We start from the raw sequence: 21,460 nt of genomic DNA on the forward strand, positions 1-21,460 counted from the left end.
GTGAGACCCAAGACAAGAAAGGCATTCCTAGAGGAATAAAAGGCCAACAAAGAATAACATCATTCACTTTTTCTTTCATTCATTCACTCACCAATAGAGTGTCTTATTTAGCTAAATAAGGAAACACTAGCTAAATAAGGAAAGTCACAATGACATCGCAGCCTGTGGAAACACACAGGAGGGTGCCTAAGACACACTTGTGAGAGCAGAGAGGTTGGTTTCAGAAAAGACTGTAGAAAGGGTCACATCTGACATCTAAGTTGAATACTAGAGAAAGAGAAGGAGATAGCCACATGTTCTAGTTAATCATGACTGTTGAACAAATTATCCCCAAACATACTGGCTTAAACCCATGCCCATATCTTTTATGTTCACAGATGCTGTGGGTCTGGAATTCAGACAAGGCACAATGGGGATACCTTGTTTCTGTTCCATGGTGTCTGGGGCCTCGGCTGGAAGGCTCTAAGGCTGGGGCTGGCATCATCTGAAGGCTGGTTCACTCACTTGTCTAGTGGTTGATGCTGGCTGTTGACTGGGGGCCTCAGTTCCTCCCTATGTGGTCTCTACTTGGGCTAGTTTGGATTTCCTCAGAATATGATGACTGGTCCCCTGAGCAGGAATTCCAAAACGAGGGAGTTAGGAGAAACCTATATCCTTTTTATGACCTAATCTTGGAAGTCACACAGCATCACTTCTGAGGAGTGTCAAAGACTCTGGAGTCCATGTGAGATAAAATAAATATCTGTGTGGCCCTCTTTGAGAAATCCAATCTTCCACACCAGGCAAAGAGATGGAAAACTAAGGAACAACATGAGGGATGACCCAGAAGGGAAAGAAAGCATCGCTGGTTCTGGGAATTGTGAGTAGTGTGCAAAGGCAAAGATGTCTAGCTGCCTCCTAATATCCATTTACCCCACCCCCGAATTTTTTTTGGTAGTTCCCTGACCAGGAATCAAGCCCACGCTCCCTTCATTGGAAGCACAGAGTCTTAACCACTGGACCATCAGGGAAGTCCCACCCCCTTTTTTTAAAATTTATTTTTAATTGAAGTATAGATGATTTACAATCCTGTGTTAATTTCTGCTGTACAGCAAAGTGACTAAGTTATACACATATACACATTCTTTTTTACATTCTTTTCCATTATGGTTTATCCCAGGATATTGAATATAGTTCCCTGTGCTACACAGTAGGACCTTGTCCACCCGTTCTATATGTAATAGTTTGCATCTGATAACCCCAAACTCCCAATCCATCCCTCCCCCATTCTCCCCTTTTTTTTAATAACAGGATTTCCAAATTTTAGTTGGACACATTGGCTGCTCAGCTAAATGACTCCATTTCCTGGCCTCCCTTGCAGCTAAGTAAGGTCACATGATTAATTTCTAGCCTATGAGATGCAAATGAAAGTATTAGGTGAAAATTCCAGAATGTGTCTTTTGAAGGGAGAGGATGCCTTTCCCTCCACCCTGCTGCCTAGAATACACGTGTGACGGTGGATATACTGGCAACTATTCTGGACTGTGAGGACAAGGGCCACACCACAGATAATAGATTGGAGAGCTGGAAGGATTCCTAATAACTTTGTTGAGCTGCCCAAGAAACCTGGATGCCAGTTTCTCAACATCTTTGGATGTGAAAGAGAAATAAACTTCTAAATGGTTTAAAACATTATTTTCTTGTTCTCTGATATACTCAGCAAAATCTAATCCTAATTGGTATACTCAGATTACCCGGAGAGTAGGGTACACAAAAGGGAGTAGAAAGAGCACTTATCTTGATGGTGGTGAAAGGGAACTAACAGAGGAGTGCTATGGTTAGATCAACATTTTAGATTTAGACTTTTAGATTTAGAAAGATAACCTCGTGACACCAGCTTAATTCGCAAAGTTGCCCAACATGTACCCTACAGCAGTGGTTCTCAAACCTCAAGGTGCTTCAGATTTCCCTGGAGGGCTTATTAAATCACAGATTGCTGGGCCCTACTCGTATAGTTTCTGATTGGTAGGTCTGAATAGGACTTGAGAATTTGCCTTTCTAACAAGTTCTCAGGTGCTGCCGAAGCTGCCAGTCCACACATTTTGAAAATCACTGTCCAAGAATACATCTCATCAAAGTACCCTAAAGGCCGACAATGGGAGTTCCAAGGAAATTCTCCCCTGCCCTCAACCAGACAGGCATTGGGGTTGCCACACACCACCTCCTAGCACCTGCCTTTAGTGGGAGGCAACCTAGAGAGCAGGGGAAAGGCACTGGTACCTTCAGGGTCCCTCCACATCTTTGCACATCCACGGGGGGGCAGGGGGGGGGGTGTCCCAGCCTCTCACCAGGTGTGCCCGATTGCCTTTGATCACCTCCCAAATCTGGAAAAGGACAGATTCTTGGGAGACCTTAATATTCTCTGCTCTGCTACGCCAAGCCTGTTTCCTTGGCTGAAAAGACAGGGCAGTGATACCAACTTTGCAGGCAGTTGGAGCAGGTACTGGGGCCCTTTCTATGTCAAAACATGCTAAGTATGCTGGTTAATAATAATTCAACTCTCTAAGTATATAATGATGTTCTGAGTGTGTGAGGAAGGGCCTCACTGTTAGTGCCGTGGGTCTGGGGCCAAGGCCAACAACCAACATACTTCTTTTTGCCTCCAGTGGATTCTACCAGTGTGGCTTTACTGAGTGTTTCTCAGACTTGGCACCATTGACGTTTTGGACTAGATAGTTCTGTGTTGTGGGTGTCCTTCCTGTTCATGGCAGGATGTCTAACAGCATCCCTGGGCTCTTACCTACTAGATACTAGTAGTGCACACACACCCTACCCCGGCCTAATTGTGACAATCAAAAGTATCTCCAGGGCTTCCCTGGTGGCTCAGTGGTTAAGAATCCGCCTGCCAATGCAGGGGACACGGGTTCGAGCCCTGGTCCGGGAAGATTCCACATACCGCAGAGCAACTAAGCCCATGTGCCACAACTACTGAGCCTGCCGTATGGATCCCGCGAGCCACAACTGCTGAGGCCCGCATGCCTAGAGCCCGTGCTCTGCAGCAAGAGAAGCCACTGCAATGAGAAGCCCGTGCACCGCAAGGAAGAATAGCCCCCGCTCACCGCAACTAGAGAAAGCCCATGCCCAGCAACGAAGACTCAACACAGTTAAAAATAAATAAAATTTACATTTAAAAAAAAAGTATCTCCAGACACTTTACAAGAAGGAAATGGTTTCTCCATGCCTAACATCTGCATAACAGGTGCTCAATAAATGGCTGCTTAGAATTACCTGAATGCAGGAAAATGTCTCCCAAGAAAAAGAATGCCCTGTCAGACAGCCAGTCAGATCCCACCTCCTTTACTCTATTTTTCAACGCCCTGTACAAATACCCCTTCCTCCATGAAGACTTCCCTGACTGCCCCCACCCCTAGTTGTATATACTCTCCCATGCAACACTGACACCCATTTAACACTTGTCATTGTCCTAAGTATTTATACGTATGTCTTATCTACTCTATTCACAAAGTACCAAGGTGGCTTTGGTAGAATTTTAACACTTTCTATCTCCTCTTCTCACTATCTTACCCATAAAGGTGATATTCTGTAGTACATATATTTGACATTTTCTAAAGCATATATAAAATACGAAAGAACTTTCACAGTTCGTATTCCTTTGCACTACACTAGCTAAGTAAAATTTTATTTTAAAATGTATTAACAACTTAGTATTTATTGTGGACTTAACAGGATCCAGGGTCTGTCCAAGAAAACTTCACATAGATTAACTCATTTTATCCTTATAACAACCCTGTGAAGTAGAAACTTGTATACCCCATTTTACAGATGAGGCACAGAGAGGTTAATTAACTTACCCACTGGCCACACAGGTAGGAAGTGGGCAGAGGACATATTTAAATCAGGCAGTCTCCTGTCCGCAATCTCCTAACTGCTGTAACCTATACTGGCGGCCAAGCAGCTTCAGGACCCCACCACAGTTCACAGCAAAACTGCAGCTCCCAAAGCCTTTTGTATAGAATTCGTCAGCAACGTGTCACTAAGCTGAAGTCTCCGAGGTCAGGGACATTGGTTACGCATTACTATGCTGCCCAAGGGGTAAGCCCCCTGCTTTGCACGAAACAGGTTCTGTATCTATTTTTGTTAAATGCAGAAATAAAGCAACGCAGGGAAGCTCTTCCTAAAGTCTAACTTCTGCTCGTTTCCCAAGCCTGCAGAAAAGGGAAGCTTGCGACTGCAGCTGCAAGCCGTGACCACCAGGTGGCGCCCGGCGTCCCCCGGAGCAGGAGGCGGAGCGGCCGCAGATCGCGAGGAGCATGTGGACGGTTGGGCGCCGAGCGGCTGCCAGCCTCTTGCCCCGCTCGGCGCCCCCGGGCTCTGCCCAGGCCCGCGCCGGGGCCCAGGGGCCAACGAAGGACCCCCGGCTCTACGGCTGCCGGGGCCTGCGCACCCGGACCGCCGCGGCCGGCACACCCAGCCAACCCGTGAGTATCCGCACGGGAAGTCGCCCGGGCCGTACGCCGGCGTGGCGAGGCCGCGCACGCCGGGGACGCGCCGGGCACGCGCACCCGCTCCAGCTCCCGCGGGGCCGCGCTCAGGCGGGGAAAGGGCGGCGCTGGCCGCCTTGCATTCCCTAGTCTCCGTTTCTCCCGCTTACAGTTGCACTGGCTTCCGGTTTCTGGTGAGAAGACAGATTGTATCCTGCAGTGCAACTGCGGGAACCGCGCGGGCAAAGGCAGGGAAGGCAGGCGGGCGGGCGGGCATCGGCTCTTAGGGACCTGTGGTGGCTCTAAGCTTGTCACTTCTTTTTGCGAGAACTTTAATAATATATGCTAGGTACTATAATATACATGTATGTGTATTATCTATAATATTAGCATGCTGTAAATATAGAACTACTTCAGTAAATATATAGTGTATATATATATAGTATATATATATATCGTATATATATATTATATATATATCAATGTAATATTGACAGTATATAAATATGAGTAGCAATACTGTCAGAGCGATGTTTTCAAGCATGGGCTTTTATGAACGAAACGCTTTCAGCGAGCGAGGTAAAGATGTCGAAGTTGTGGAGCACAGTAGCTAGAGCAGCAGGGCTTTTAGTTCGGACCTGGGTTCCAAAGTCTGGCCCCTGGACTCAGCAGAGCTCGGGGACGTCGGGGGATCCCAGAACCTCTCTGATCCCTGCCTTCTTTTTCTGTGAAGGGGTGAGTACCCATTTTGCCGAGCTGGCATGCAGTTTAATTAACATATGAAAGTCTTCAGCACTTAATTGCACTTATCTTCCCTCGCGGGGATACAAAGAAATACCTGACCCGGTTACTCCACGACTTGAAAGGAGGAAGCCCAAAGAAAGGCTGTGGGGTTGCGAAGGTTACAAAGGAGGATGGAGGTGATGTTTAATCAGGGTCTGAAGACGGCAGGGGGCGGTGAAGGGCTCTCAGAGGAGAGAATGGCGTGGATAAAGGCCAGGAAAGAGGGCGACAATCAGCTCTGAGTGTCTGGTCCGCTGGATGGATTGTGGATGGTGAAGGAGGCAGGTGAAATCCAACCCAAATTGTTCACGGAGCTCCTGAATTTGGACTAAATTTAGGCCTACATCTCCCGCTGATGTGTGTTATTTGACCCTGTTTGAAGAAACACTGGGATTGGTTGTCAACACTCAAAGCTGGAATCACGGATTTCCCCCTCTTCTCAGGAAAACTGGGTAGTTACGGCCATGCTGGTCCTATGATCCCCTTCTGCAGAACGCCCACGTTTATTACTCTGCGCCTTCTGTGCTGCGCTCACCTGGAGCTGCCCTGACACTCCTGCCTGTGTCCTCAGCAGTTTTTAATTTAGGAGAGCGACAAGATATGGCGTGGTCTTTTGGACGGTACCTAGTGGCTGTTAAGGGCTGTTGATTCAGAGGCGCACCCGGGAGGTGGGCACTTGGCACATACTGGGATTTGGGCCACTGGGAGGTTGCCAGGTGTTAACAACCTAGGCTACCCATTGAGCCCCCTTTTCCATAGTTAATCAGGTTTGTTTAACCTGTCTATTCCGCCGTTCCCTTGCACATCTTCAGTACTTGTGGAGTTGGGTGGATGACAATGGCACCTGGGATCACGATACTGTTTAATTCTTTTAAGGCCTTAACTGCCCTCAGGTTAATCCCTAAAGTCCCCTGGACTCCATGTGGGTCCTGATGACTTCTGACCCAAGATCGTTTGGGAAGTTCATTGGGGGACCCTTTTCTCCGGCTTTATTTTCTCTACCCTCTGCTTCTATTTCCACAGCAGAAATAGAATGGGAGCCACCTGTGCAATACATTTCCTAGTAGTTACATTGGGAACGTAAAAAGAAACAGGTGAAATTAATTTCAACAATACATTTACGTAACCTGGTATAGCCAAAATGTTACCATGTCAACAGGTCATCAATACTGAAAGATCATTACTGAGATATTTCACATTCCCTCTTTGTACTCATTCTTCCAAATCCAGTATGGATTTCACACTTCCATCCCTTGTCCATCAGATGTTAAACTGAGTTTACTGTGGAAATACTTGATGTATATTTAGATTTTATAAAATTCACAACTGAAAAAGTAAATTCACACACCTGAGTTGTCCCAAACATATTTTAAATTTTCCAGTAACCTTATTGAGTATCATTTTTAAACTAAAATTAAGTGAAGTTTAAAAGCCAGTTCCTCAGTCACACCAGCCATGTTTCAAGTGCTCAGTGGCCACGTGTGTCTTGGCGGCTACTGTGTGCACAGCTTTGGAGGTGAGCAGATTTAGCTTCTGATTGTCCGTTCTCAGTTCCAGCTGCTCCAGCAGAACCCAGAATCCACAGAAATGCCTTGTAAGCCTGCAGCTCACAGCCCTCCACTGCCTGCCTTATTCACCCCGAGGCTTGGAGAAGATCCTGCTTCCAGCAGGCAGCCTCCGACCCTACTAATAAGAGAGTGTGACAGTGACAGGGTCTCTAACCTTTCCCCTTTAATGCTGGAGGCAGCTCCAAGGAGGAGATACCTAGGTGCCACTGCTCTTAAACAACTTCAGAAGCTCCTGCTGCAGCCGCTTCCGCATACCTCAGAAGGCATTTAGGCATCTATTAATTTTTCTAGAGGGACACGATCGTCACTTATGACCCCATGGGCTTTGCCTGGGTGGGTTATGCCCTACTTCACTCTAAATTCATTGTTATTGTCTTCCACAGTCAGTATACATGACTGTATATGTAGAGTCTATACACAAAAGTGTATTTAAAATATCCATGGGCTTCCCTGGTGGCGCAGTAGTTAAGAATCCGCCTGCCAGTGCAGGGGGCACAGGTTTGAGCCCTGGTCTGGGAAGATCCCACATGCCGCAGAGCAAGCAAGCCCATGTGCCACAACTACTGAGCCTGAGCTCTAGAGCCCGTGAGCCACAACTACTAAGCCCTCATGCCACAACTACTGAAGCCTGTACACCTAAAGCCCGTGCTCCACAGCAAGAGAAGCCACTGCAATGAGAAGCCCACGCACCACAACAAAGAGTAGCCCCTGCTCGTCACAACTAGAGAAAGCCTGCACGCAGCAACAAAGACCCAATGCAGCCAAAAATAAATAATAATAAATAAAATAAATATTTTTTTAAATATCCGTATTGTTTAAAGATTAATAACAAACTCCCATGTTCCCACCACTAGGTTAAGAAATTGAATATGGAGCATTCCAGGGACTTCCCTGGTGGTCCAGTGGTTAAGAATCCACCTTCCAATGCAGGGGATGTGGGTTCGATCCCTGGTCGGGGAACTAAGATCCCACATGCCTCGGGGCAACTAAGCCCGCGTGCCGCAACTACTGAGCCGGCGTGCCACAACTACTGAGTCTGCATGCTCTGGAGCCCGCACACAACTAGAGAGAAGCCTCTGTGCTGCAACGAAGAGCCCAAGTGCTGCAATGAAAGATCCCACATGCCGCAGCGAAGATCCCGCGAGCCACAACTAAGACCCGACGCAGCCAAATAAATAAATAAATATTTTTTTAAAATATACAATATTGAGTGTTTCATGAAGGCCTGCCTGGTGCTCTTTCCGTTACAGCCCGGTCCTCCCTGAGAGGAATCTGCTATCCTGAATTCTGTCAGGCATCCCCCTCTCAGAGTTTCACCTCCTGTGTATGTCTCCCTAAAGCATGTACCATTCATTTAGAAAAACCATTTTGCTGTATTGATTCTGCTGTGCCTTACTCCCTGTGATCAATGTTGTTGTGATCAGTGTTTGAGACTCAGCGACACTGATGCACACAGTGGTCATTTATTTGCTTTGTCTGCCGGATAGTAGCCGTTGGGTGAGTATGTCACGCCTTGTCCAGGCTCCTCCCGTGACATACGGTTGAGTCCAGTGAGCTGCTCTTACAATGGTGCTGCACTGGGCGTGCCCGTGCGTGGACAGAACCTCCTCTTGGGTGAAGTCCTCAGACTGGCATTGCTGAGCGAGGGGCCAGCAGATATCCCACTCACTAGATGCCAGGAGTGATCGTGTCAGTTTGTCCTCCCCAGCAGCGGATGAGAGCTGATTCTCTCTTCAGGCTTGTGGTTTGACAGGGCCCAGGAGATCGAGGGGACCCTGGGGTGAAGGCTGGCCTCCCTGCCGACCGCCAGGCCAGGCCTTAGTTGAGTCATGTGGTTCCAGGGCCTGAACTTGAGCCTGTGGGCCCAAGAACTATCTAGTATTTACTCCGATGTCTCCCATGAGCCAGCCCTGTGCTGCGCTCACGGAGTCACTGAACCCTGGAGACTCGAGTAAGCAGACCCGCACGAGACACACAGTCCGATAGCTCCAGGTGATGTGGCCGCAGGAGGGGTGGCCCTGGGTTGCTCCCCGCCATGAAATCCCTCTGTCTCCCTTGGGCAAAGGCCGGATTTTGCCTCTCTGACCCCCTACCTCTTCACACTTGCGTTGACATGCTTCAAAATGGAAATTGACAGAACCCTCAGGCCCTGGGTTTGGGATATTGATGTCCTCTTGTTGGATCCTCATAACCAGTCTGCAAGGCTGGTACCATGATCCCTACCTTCAGAGGAGGAAGCAGAGCTTGGGAGGGTTAAGCAGTTACCCAGGGAAAGCAGGTGAGAGCCAAGGCAGGGAGTCTTGGGCAGCTGTTCCTCTTGTGATTCAACACAGCTGAATGAAGTCTTCTCCTCTGGCTGTGAATGACTACCTTGCTTTTAGACCAGCCCTCCCACCAGACCATCAAACATATAAAATTAAAAGACAAAAACAAAACAAAAACAGCTGTGTGAAGGTAGCAGAGAGACTGAGACGGCTAGGATCTGAGGGGCCAGGATCCCGGAGAGAAGGGAAATTGACTGAGGTGAGCCCTGCATTCTCAAACACCTCCCCTCCGTGTCTGGAGTCCTGTATCATTCCCAGGATGTGATTCTTTCCTTTGGGGCCCAGACCTTGGGTCCAGACAGCATGGGTTCCAATCCCAGCTCCCCCATTTTGTTTGTGTGACTCTGGGCAAGTTACCCTTCCATGCCTCAGTTTCCTCATCTGTAAAATACAGATAACAGTCGATCCTCCTCATTCCTGCATCCTCTACTTGTGAATTCACCTACTCACTAAAATGTATTTCTGTCCCCAAAATCGATACTCAAGGCACTTTTGTGGTCATTCTCGGACATGCACAGAGCAGCGAAAAAATGTGAATCACCTCCACTCACATGTCCCTGGCTGAGGTCAGACAAAGTGCCACTCTGTCCATATCTCAGCTCCCACACTGGAAACAAGGGTCCTGTTCACAGTCTATTTGGGGGTGCGTTTGTCACATTTTCGTGACTTTCGTTTATAATTTCACTGTTTAAAGTGGCCCGCAAGCACCGTGCTGAAGTGCTGTCTAGTGTTCCTCTGTGCAGAAGGCTGTGATGGGCCTTAGGGCAAAAATACGTGGGTTGGATAAGCTCCGTCCAAAGCACGAGTCCTAGCGCTGTTGGCTGTGAGTTCAGTGTCAAGGAATCAACAATATATATTAAACAAGGCACCGTTGAACAGAAACACATGTAAAACAAGGTTATGCATTGATCGTTTGGTGAACATGTGACCAGAGGCTCACAGGAACCTCTCCATATTTCCCTTAGTAACTTGCTAATCCAGTGTTTGTGGCAACTTTATAGGACATCACTGTCGTGAATAATGACTCTGAATAGTACTTCCCTCATTGGAATGTAATGAGGACTAACTAGTGAGTCCCTCTGTCTAAAGTCTGAGGACGCTACCCCGCTGATGGTGAACACTCTAGAATGTGCTGTGGCGATACTGTGCTTATCACGGCCGCTCTCTCACTTCTCCCTTCTGAGCCAACGTTTTTAAACGGCCGTCTGCGTTCTGCACCCCCATTTCCTCCACTCACTTCTCAGCCTTCTCCTTTCTCAGCTTGCCCAGGGTCCTGATGGCTCAAGAGAGTAACCACAGCCTCTGCCTGCTTCTCTTAGTGGCAACCACAGTGCTCTTTGGAGAAGGTGAACCTTGCCACCTACCTCAGGAAGCCCCTTGGTGCCTTCCTGGAATGAAGTCCAGCAGCCTGCCTCTCCATCACTCCCCTGCCGTCTCCGCTCGGCTGTACCACTCCTCTCTCCGTCCAGACCTCCGTCCCCTCCAGCATCTCTCTGGCTGGTCCACCTGCCTGGCAGTCATCAGCTCAGACCCCAGTCCTCAGAGCTGGGCTCCAGGACGCTCAGCAGTTACGTATTGAAAGAAATCAGTGGGTCACGGTGTCCCCTGCAGATCGTGTTAGTAAGATCTGTCACAGAGCACTGGAGGCACAGCCTGTCTTCTGGACACCTGCTATGTGTTGTTGCTCACTTTAGTCACATTCTAAGAACTCTGCTGACACTTCCCACCGCACCCTCCCAACCCCCCTCCGCCCCCCACCATGCTAACTGCCCCATCCCAGTCCGGGTCAGTGCTGCCAGGAGCGCCTCCCGTGCCGGTGGGTGTGTCCTGTCTGTGCCACGGGCCACATGATGCCACAAGACACCTGAAACATGGCCGATGGGACCGAGGAACTGACTTTTAAATTTTTATATTATTCAATAAATTTACATTTAAATAGCCGCCTGTGGCTTGTGGCTACTGAGTTGGACAGCACAGGCTTAGAGGGAGCTCAGGAGAGGGCAGTTTGATGCACTAAAAGAAGGCGAAAAAATTTCCTGAGAAAGATATACTCTGAAAAACTTTAACCTCGTTACTCCCGAATGTAGAAGTAGTGATATTCAAACTGTGCATTAATGGACTGTATGTTGAAAAATGATAATGTTCTTCTTCACTTTGGCTTTTAGAGTCTGAGCCTCTGCTGCCTCAGCCAGATCCTGAATGTCAAAAAGCAGTGGGTCTGTTGGATGAATTTGAGGACAACGGGAACTTTGGGTGACGCCAGGTGAGATAAAACACCTTCCACATCAGAGATCTCTTCCTCCCTCTCCCTCAATATACAACGTATGCACACATACACATACTTCTTTTTTTTCCTTTTCTCTTACAGTTTTTAACAACGACAACAACAACAAAAAAAAAATCAAAGAAAATCAAAACCCATCCCATAGAAACCCATCCCATCTGTTTTCTCCCTAAGCAGCAGCATTCATAAGCGTCTTTCCACATCACTACTTACCCACCGCTTTATTTTTAATGAAATAGTATTAAGTTTTATGGATATACCATAATTCATTTAACCCATCCCCTATTGCTGGACATTTAGGTCGTTTCCAGAGTTTTGTTATTATTCTCTTTGACATCTTAGTAGTTAGGGCAGGCCAAGCTTCTGTAACAAGTAGACCCAAAACTGCAATGGCTCCAACCAGGAGTGGTTCGTGTCCCCGCTCTCTGTCGGTGGGGGGTGGCCAGGCCTCTGTGAAATGATTCAGGGAGCTGGGCTCCTTCCATCTTCCTATCGCCTATCAGCAACTTACTGTCCTCTGCAGGTCGAGGCCAGGTCACCCTGTCCAGCTTCCACTCCACAGAAAGGGACAAGAGCATGGAAGGTCTGGAGGTGACATCTGTCCCTCACTCACATTTTAGCAGGAAGGACTTAGTCCGGGGGCCCCAGCTAACAGCTGGGGAGGCCAGGAAATTTAGGCTAGTGGGTGCCTGGAGGGAGGATGCAATGGGTTCTGGGGAAAAGCTGCCAGGCACTGCTGCAGCCCACTGCCCTGCACCTGTATCTGCAGAGACTCTTCTTCCACACACACCCCCAGGCTGCAACCACAGGACCATGCAGTCAGTCATCCACCTCAAAGACCGAGGTGTCCGGCAGCACTGGGACATCCTCTGCCCTGGCTCTGGGGGACTTCCCTCTATGAAACCCTGGTTGGAGGCTCTTCCTTGTCCGTCACTCCGCATGGCCGCAGGTGAGGCAGGCGGTGGGACCTGTGACCTCCTTGGGCAGACTCTCTGCTACTGTCTCCCAGTCCCTCCAGGCAGTCCTCTGAGGTTGGGTGGGACCTTTGTAGGAAGCCCCAAGTCCAGCTTCCTTCTTCAGGGTCTACTTCTGGCCTCTGGGAAGCACACCTTTGTCCTGCCGTGCTAAAAAGGACAGCCCACTTCTGCCATGGCCCCCCGTCATTGACAGGTAGCACCTGTCAAGCTCTTGACTTTGGACTTTATGCCTGAGTCAGGGGTGCCTTTATGTTCCCCGAGCTCCTCCAGGCACATGTCAACCTCTCCTGGTTCTCTCCAGATCCCCCTCCATCAGCTGTAGCTGACGAGAGGGAGACGGAGACGTCCAGCACCGCCCCACCTCAGGCCCCCCACTCGCCATGTCCTGATCAGCCTGTAGCCTTCCCCACATTGTGCCCTTGAGGTGGGTGATGGGCTGGGTGGGGGAGGGACCATACTGCAAACCTCTGTCTTGCACTGACAGACAGGCAGCCACTAATGTCTTCCTGGGGCCACTTAGAAACTCTCAGATGATGGAGCTGTCCAAGACGCCTCCTGTAACCTACAGACATGTCCTCACCGGGGTGCAGAAGCTCATACAGGGAGGTTTATAGCAATTTTCTTTGTCATAATTTACATACCATAAATTTCACCATTTTAAATGTACCATTCAGTGGTTTTTAGTGTCCTCAGAAGGTTGTGCAACTTTCACCACTGTCTAATTCCAGAACATTTTCATCACGCTAAAAAGAGACCCCATAACCATTAGTAATCACTCCCCATTCCTCCCTCCCCCAGCCCCTGGCAACCACTAATCTACTTTCTGTCTCTATGGATTTATAGCAATTTTTAAAAATTAAAAAATCGTATCTATACAGGAATGTCTCCAAGTTATAAGTATACAGCTTGATAAATTTTCAAAAACTGAAGATACCATGTAACTCAAGAAATGCTTCGAGAAACAGAATGTTACCAGCCCCTTGAAAGCAAGCCTCTGCTCACTTCTGGTTATTAACCCCTCCCTGCCCCAGAGTAGCACCATTCTGATTTCCAATAGCATGGATTAGTTTTGCCTGTTTTTTAACTTTATATAAATGATATCATCTAATATAAATATGTCTATGTGGCTTCTTTCAGTCACCATCAAAAGAAGTGTTTCGTCCATATTGTTATATTTATAGGCAATTCTGTTTTGCACTGTAGTATTCCATTTTATGAATATATCACAATTTATTTATCTATGGTATTTCCTATGGATACTTGGGCAGTCTCCAGTTTGGGCTGTTGGATAGTTCTGCTATGAACATTCTAGCATGGTGCATGTCTCTTGGTGAACTTGGGTGTGCATTTCTTTTTTTTTTCTTTTTTTTTCGAGCAATTACAATATTTATTAAGTATCAAATTGTATTATACAATTCTATATTTCTGTCATCTGAATTATTTTTTTCAAATCGAAATTGGTTTTGGTCTTTTCACTGCTAAGGAAATTTATATTTGGGTATGCATTTCTGTTGCGTAAATGCCTAAGGGTGGAATTGATGGGTCGTAGGATATGAATATATTCAATTTTAGTAGAAGTATCAACAGTTTTCCAAAGTGATTGTCCAATTTACTTGCCCATCAGCAGTATCTGAAAGCTCTGGTTACTGCACTTCCTGGCCAACTCTTCATATTATCTGTCTCTTTCATTTTAACCATTCTGGTGGTATCTCAATGTGATTTTTTAATTTGCATTTTCCTGAAGATTAACAAAGTTGAGCCCCTTTTCATATGTTCACTGGCCATTTGGATATCTTTTTTTTAATGAAATCTGTTCAAGTATTTTGCCCATTTTTCTATTGGATTTTCTTTTCTTATTGATTTCTAAGAGTTCTTTACATGTTCTAGATATGTCCTTTTTCAGATATATAAAGATATTTTCTCCCACTTTGTGGTTTGCCCAACAAATTTTAACAACAAAAGCAATGGAAGCAACCTCAGTGTCCTGCTGAAGGAGACAAACTGAATGAATATAAGATAAAATACTATGAAAACTGTATGTGCTAATATGGAACAATTTCCAAGACATATGAAAGGAAAACTGCAACGTGCTTCATTTATATATTTAAAAGAGATTGCTCATCATAGCTGACTCTGGGATGGGGGCTGCCTATTTGGGAAGAAAGGCTTCTCTGTAAACGCTTTGATGCTGTTTCAATTTTTACTCGGTATATGTTAGATATTTTCCATCAATTTAAAAAATTTAAGTAAAAAATAAATGTGTCCATTGATGTTAATAAAACAGAGCGGTTTGGTGATTGCACGATCGGGGTTGTTTCTGTTCCCCTCACAGCCCTCTGGACGATACCACCTATGAAAGACTGGCCGAAGAGACACTGGACTCCTTAGCAGAGTTTTTTGAAGACCTTGCCGACACACCTTACACATTTGAAGACTATGATGTCTCCTTTGGGGTACCTATTTGCTTCTTTGCATTCTTCTGTATCCTCCCTAAGAATTTTAGCTCACTAAGATAAAGAATTCCTCTCCAGCAGTATGTGGTTATGGATGGAACCAAAAGACTGGGGTTCTGGTGTCAGCCCTGCATCACCAGGCTTGTGACCTTGGGCAAGTCACTCAGCCTCTCTGAGCCTCATGTTTGCCTAAAAATACAGATTCTCAAGCTTCACTCAATACCTGTGAAGATAAATTAGGGAGGGACCCAGGCATGTGTTTGTGTAGCAAGACGCCTCTCATCATGCAGGCAGGCTACGTCCTAAGTCCGGTGAGAGATTGCCCAAGATGTATTCAGACTAAACATGGGCCCCACTCCTGGAAATTCTCAAACAGTGGTCAGGGTACAGTCCTAGGAAGCATGTTTTTGAAAAGCTCACCTGAGATTCTAATGAGCATCCCTGGGTCCCATCCCTAGGGATTTTTATTAATCAAATAAAAATCGGTCTAGCGTGTGGCCCAGGCCAGGCTTTGGGTTTTTTTAAGTTTTTAGAGTAACTCCTCAGAGGATTCTAATGCAGCTGGGCGAGAACCCCAGGGCTGGATGAAACTTAAGCCCCAAATCCTAGAAGCCAGGGTAGTGCTGGTGTGTATCGACTGGCCACCAGGTGGCAGACTTGAGCAAGGGTCTGCCTTTGGGTTTAGAGTTCTTGCTTAGGCCTTAGGGAGCAGCTCTGTTTTGCCAGTGGGAGCGCGTCCCCTGCAGAGGTTAACCTTCTTGACAGCAATTAATTAACACCAGAAAATGTCATGAAGAGTACATTTGCGATTAAATCATGGAATTATTTAGGACAACCAGCTGTCAGGCTAAAGTGATAGATAATGGTATTGGATATTGCTGTTGGGGGCACTGGATAGAAAAGGACTCCATCAGACGGGCAGGTGTCAAGCCTAGTTGTAAGGACAGTAAGGGACTTGGTGGTAACGAGGCAAGAAACGATTGAATGCCTTCCAGGTGGATTTGTTGGTCGCTGTCAGCAGCAGAAATGTGCCGGCAGGGCTGTAGATGTGCTTATGCAGGCAGCCTCAGAAGGCAGAGCTACTTGGGAACCATTACAAATTGGCCTCCGGAACTTGACCATCTGTGGGATGATTAGAGCTGGGGAAGTTACAGGTCTCCTCTACCCCAGCCTCCTTACCAGGCTCTGTAACTATGGGGAAACCAAGGCTCAGGCTAAACTCTGCCACACATGCAAACCTTTAGGAACATGCCACAGAAATAGTCACACCACCTGTTCTTATAGGATTAATGAAGCCCCTGCTTGACTCAGACACTTTGGGTGAATGTTTCATTAGAAGCAAGGGTGCCAGTATTCTAGTGGCTGGATTCTGCTTACCTCACTAAGGCAGACAACAAAAGCTTCAGCTCAGTGGTGAGTCGGGGTCTTACCTACTTTCAGAGTGTCTCTCTGAAGAGTGATTCAGCTGCTGCACATTCCAGAGTCTAAAAACCATTCTTGCAAGGGAAGAGGCACCTGAGTTTTTCTAGCCAATCCATACACTGTACATTGAGTACCCTTCTACTCACTAGGGAAGAAGTATTTCTAGCAAATCATGTGCCAAGTAGGAAAATCTCTAGTGTAGGTGTAGAAGGCTAATGGCATATAGTAGCTGCCTCTGTAGTTTGGACTTCTAAGTACTTTGAAATGCTGTCTACCCTCGGGTGTGAATTCCTGATTAGAGTCCTTCAGGTGCTAGCAAGCTTATGTATTTCACATATAAGATAAATCAGCTGAAATTACATTATAGACAGTAGAACACCTGTAACACTGTTACTTGAGCTTGGTTGGAGTGCAGTCTTTCTGTGCCCTCAGGGTCCAGTTGGATGTCACCTCCTCTCTGCAGCCCTCCTAGATGCTCCAGGCAGACACCACCCTACCCTCCTTGCCCAGCACTCTGAGGATGACTGCACAGAGCACTGATCACCCTGTGTTGTAACTGTCTCTTTACACATCAGTTCCCACGGCTACACTGAGCTTGACAGCTGGAACACTGCCCATTCCTGGTCTCCCAATGCCTGGAACATTGCTAAGTACTTAGTGGGGACTTAACGAATGTCGATTCACTGTGTAAATGAAATGAGGCCCACCTGCTTTTCCAGAATGTGCTTTCATTGATGCCACTCAGCACTTAGTGCTGTTTTATCCACTTGCTACTGGCCAAATAGGCAGATGAAAGGAATACTCTAGATACACCCAGGACACGTTTCTTCAGTTTCCTCCTGTGGACTGGGAGACGTGAGCAGCTCCTTGGCTACTGTGTTGTCCGTCAAGTGGGGTGGGTCATGGTAGATGTCAGTGTCTGGGTCCAGGCCTCACTCCTCTCTGGTAATGGTTATCAGAGGGAACTGCCTGCCAGAGCCAAAGCCCCTCTCGTCACTAGGCAACCACGGAGTCAACTACACTTGACGCTGGAGACCATGAGAAGCACCACACTATTTAGACAGTTAACTTCAAACTGCCTTCGTTTTTTTTCCAGGTGGAGCCCTGGCCTCTTAGACACTTTAATGAGAATTTGCTTGCTGCCGTGTCCTTCGTTCACTGAGTTGTCTGCATATTATTGCCATAGAGCAGAGGTTTCTTAACCATTTGGCGATCAGGACACCCTGTGAGAATCTGACTGCTCTCCCAAGAAAAACATCCCTGCATACCTATGAGTACATATCAGCTTCCAGAGCTATATGCAGACCCCTGAAGACCACCTCTGGGTCCTAGGTCACACACCCCTGCTCAGAGTTAGCACTTTATTGGGTATGGTGACAGAGGGCCTGGCCTAGCATCCTGCATTTGTGTTTTCTTTCCGAGAGCGTTTCAGTGAATCATCTGTGAGGGCAGGTCCTTCGGCTGTAAAGGAGAGGCGACAGTAACCTCTACTTCCCCGGGTGTATCTTAGGATTCAGTGAAACAATGCAGGTAAAACTGCTTTACATTCATTATTCTTATTCCTTAAGGGGAAGTCAGCATCTGTTCTAGGAGTGTGGGAAGCCACATGCACATATGTGAAATCCCCTGACTCAACATGCCATTCCCATATGTGTCCGTTTCTGCAAATGAGCTGGTGACAACAGAGCCTGAGCCTTGCTATTTTTGCTTCCACTGATTTTGCCTGTCGGGAATCAAGCCTCACCAGCTGTGGCCAGGGTCTATGCCAACTGGTCAGTGCCTGGGTCTCAGCAGCTGCTAAGTATTGCCTCTCTCTCCCGCACTGCCCTGCATTAAAGTCTACCCATTCTCTCAAAGTAGACACTCAGATTGCCCCTTAAGGAATAACACTAATGGACAAAAAACTCTCTTTATTTGGTCTACTTGAAGACAGTTGCAAAAGCTTTAAGAACTCCTGGGGAACCAGTAAGACAGCTAGTTTCCCTTCTGTTGCCACTTTCCTTTGGAAACAGCTTCTGGCTCTGTGGGGAAATACGTCTAATTAATTACACACCACGAACAAGAGGGGGCGTGGTTGAGCGTTGCCTTGCATAACCTTGCCCTTCATGTGGTATGTGTGTGTTATCACAGTGCCTGGTTATCAGCCACTCTGTTCACTCATCCACACTTTTTTTAAATTCAGTGATATTTTGTACAAATACCGAAAATGCTAGGATGAAAAGACAGATCTGCTGTCAAGGTGCTTACAGTAATGGAGCGAAGGGGCAGGTGACCAGCAAACAAGCTAGCAGCTCAGACGCAGTGAGGAAAGCACAGAAGCTGTGGGGACATGCACGGGTCTTGGTCCCAGCTGAGGGGCGTCAGGGTAACCTTCCCAGAAGCACCTCAGCTCACCCATCAGCCCCTCGCCCTCACACTGTCTCTGAAGGAAGCAGAGCAGATATTGTCCCAAGGAGACGACACAGCTGATGGGGCTTAACGCACATCCCTAGACCTGGCCCCCTGCCTTTTCCGCTGCATCACGCATCCCCCAGGTGTAGGGTCAATGCACATTGGAGCATTTAAGGGCCACAAATAGGTCAGATTAGAAGAAATTATGTCTTGATTCTCTGGGCCTCATATCGTATGGAAAAATAAGCCATAAACTATATATGGAGGGGGGAAGGAGTGACTGCTGATAGGTACAGGGTTTCTTTTGGGCGTGATGGAAATAGTCCGGAATTAAGACAGTGGGGATGTTTGCACACTTTATGAAAATACTTTGTGGAATGCTAAAAACTACTAAATTATACAGTTGTAAGAAATTTTTAAATAAATGAAAGGTAGTCCTAACAAAATAGTACACGTGGGTTTCAAGAAAAAATGTTTTAAAAAGCAAACTTATGTATACTGTGATCCTAGCCCTGCATTTAAAAACTGGCAGCCGATACCTGAGAGTGAACAGCTCATGTCGCTGATTAATGGGATTGAGAGAGAGAGCGCTTCGTGTTATGGAAAGAACAGCATCTTATGGACCCGAGCAGACCTGAATTTAAGATCAGCCCTGCCCGTTACTAAGTTTTCTTTATTACCCTGTCCTTCTGTTGGCTTCATCTATAAATTGGGATAATGATTCCTACCTCCGATGGTTATGGTCACGGAGGAAGCAGTTTTACACAAAGTGCCAACACAGTGCCTGGCACAGAGTAGGTACTGAAAAATAGTAGATGCTATTTTTATTGATGTTTGCATTTTATTTATACCACCTGTATTCCCAATGCCCCTATAATTTTGCTACGTTTCTTTTTTAATCAGAAAAAGAAGTATTAAAAAAAATAACCCAATAGTGTCCTCCCCATCCCATGCCTATCAGTTATATTATTATTGGCACTTTCTCCACCATGTTTTGTTGTTTGTTGTTTATTTTTTTCCATACCGCTTGTGGGATCCTAGTTCCCCAACCGGCAAGCGATCGAATCCGGGCGACCTGCAGTGGAAGCACGGAGTCCTAACCACTGGACCACCAGGGAATTCCCTCCACCTTTTCAACAGCTCTTTGTGTTTGCAAACCAAACACAAAACTTTTTCTAAGAACCACTGGGGGGCCCCCTTGGTGGACAGGGGCTCTGAAAGGCACAGGGAAAGGCTGCCTGTCTGCGGGCCGTGCAGGGGATGGGCCCGTCCACCAGCTCAGCCGTGTAGCTGTTTCTTTAATATCCTGCGCATTCTAGAGAGACCTCAGGCCTTGGGAGTAAAGGGCTCCTTTGTTGAAAGAGGGTTTTCAAATTTAAATGAGCATTTATAGGGCAGAGGTGGACCAGCCGGTCTTTTGACGAATTCAAGGTTCCTGTAGAGGAAAATAAAGCTGGAGAGGGGTATCTGAGAAGCTTGTGAGCTTGGGAAGGGTCTGGGAATAAAAACCCTAGTCTGGAGTGTCAGCCTTCTGCTGGCAGAGCTCAGGCTGCTGCTCTTCTGAGACGAGCAAAGCAGGTGGTTTGATTATTTCCTTCTCTCTTGCCTTTTTTCCTTTCTTCCGTCATGAGCTTGGCCTGCCCGGTGTTTGTGCTGACAGGGACGTCGGTAGAGTTGGTGTCTCCATTTTTTAATGTCTCTAGTATGTTCTGGCCGGTCTTTGAGGAACCAAGGCAGCAATAAGGATGTGGATCCTTTCGTTTGCCAGCTGCAATACCTCTGACTAGTCACTTAACTAAGGACATTCTCACCTTGCCCACCTCATAGGAAATGAGGAAAAGCACACTGTGAAATTTTTAAGTGTCATTGTGATTAATCACAGTCTGATTCTGAGAGCAGTGCTCTTTCTGCATTACCTCCTAATTCCAAACACTAAATTAAAGACAGTTCCTTATGGTGTATGTTGTGTACCTGTATAAATGCAAGTGTTGAGATACAACAAAATAGGAGGCAATTATGACACAGTGATAACTTTGTCTTGTTTTACTTTCTTCATGCTTTTTCCATCTGATGCACCAGAGTGGTGTTTTAACAATTAAACTGGGTGGAGATCTAGGAACGTACGTGATCAACAAGCAGACGCCAAACAAGCAAATCTGGTTGTCTTCACCATCCAGGTATGTTCAGAAGTCAAAATCTCTCATTGTTTAGCTTGTTCGAAACAAGACTTTGTGGACCATTTAAGAAGTGTCACCCTCATGTGTTAGCAGCTGTGTAAGTGAACCTTTTCTGATGTTTTACAGCATGTCTCTTGCTCGGTAGGAAAGCTTACTGTGGTTCTATCACTTCTGTCTGGTGATTATGTGGCTCTAAAAGCAGATATTGGGACGTTAACAAGATGCAAAATGAAAAATTTTCGGTGCCCACCTTGACAGTTTTTCTCTACTAAGTCATTGCCGTGCCTTTGAAAAAGCCACTTTTGCTTTTACAGCACCTGAACAAGTTGCACCTTGTCTTCAAAGTTTGGCCTCTGGTTCATTTTGAGCATCTCAGTTAAAGGTCAGTTTAATTCCATTTGCAGAATAGGGCTGTGTACTCTGTGGAGGTGGGAAGGTGTTTTAAACAGCCCTTCTAGGGCTTTTCATCCCTCCTGCCTTTTCCATTGATGTGCTTTCAATCTAGCGGAATAAAAGATTGTATTGGAGACAGTCTGTACTGCGTCTCAAGGCCTGAGAACATGCAGGGAGAGAAGGGTCCCTCATCCCTCTGGCTGCTGT

General features: G+C 46.8%; 1 protein-coding gene across 4 annotated transcripts in view; it reads left to right on the forward strand.

Moving 5' to 3' along the window:
* The first annotated feature begins 4,209 nt into the window (after positions 1 to 4,209).
* Positions 4,210 to 21,460, forward strand: part of FXN (frataxin) — a 35,664-nt gene continuing 18,413 nt past the window's right edge. Inside the window, exons 1-4 of one of the 4 annotated variants that reach the window (XM_059072747.2) lie at positions 4,210 to 4,478; positions 11,322 to 11,419; positions 14,750 to 14,870; positions 20,763 to 20,860. In XM_059072747.2, the coding sequence (XP_058928730.1) occupies positions 4,311 to 4,478; positions 11,322 to 11,419; positions 14,750 to 14,870; positions 20,763 to 20,860 (485 nt within the window). In that variant the 5' untranslated portion in view covers positions 4,210 to 4,310. Of the gene's footprint in view, positions 4,479 to 4,987; positions 5,217 to 11,321; positions 11,420 to 14,749; positions 14,871 to 20,762; positions 20,861 to 21,460 lie in introns of those variants that run through there. The other 3 variants (XR_010841597.1, XM_067039565.1, XM_059072746.2) reach the window with 3 other exon arrangements.

The sequence above is a fragment of the Kogia breviceps genome, chromosome 8 (genome assembly GCF_026419965.1).
Source record: "Kogia breviceps isolate mKogBre1 chromosome 8, mKogBre1 haplotype 1, whole genome shotgun sequence".
NCBI lineage: Eukaryota > Metazoa > Chordata > Mammalia > Artiodactyla > Physeteridae > Kogia > Kogia breviceps.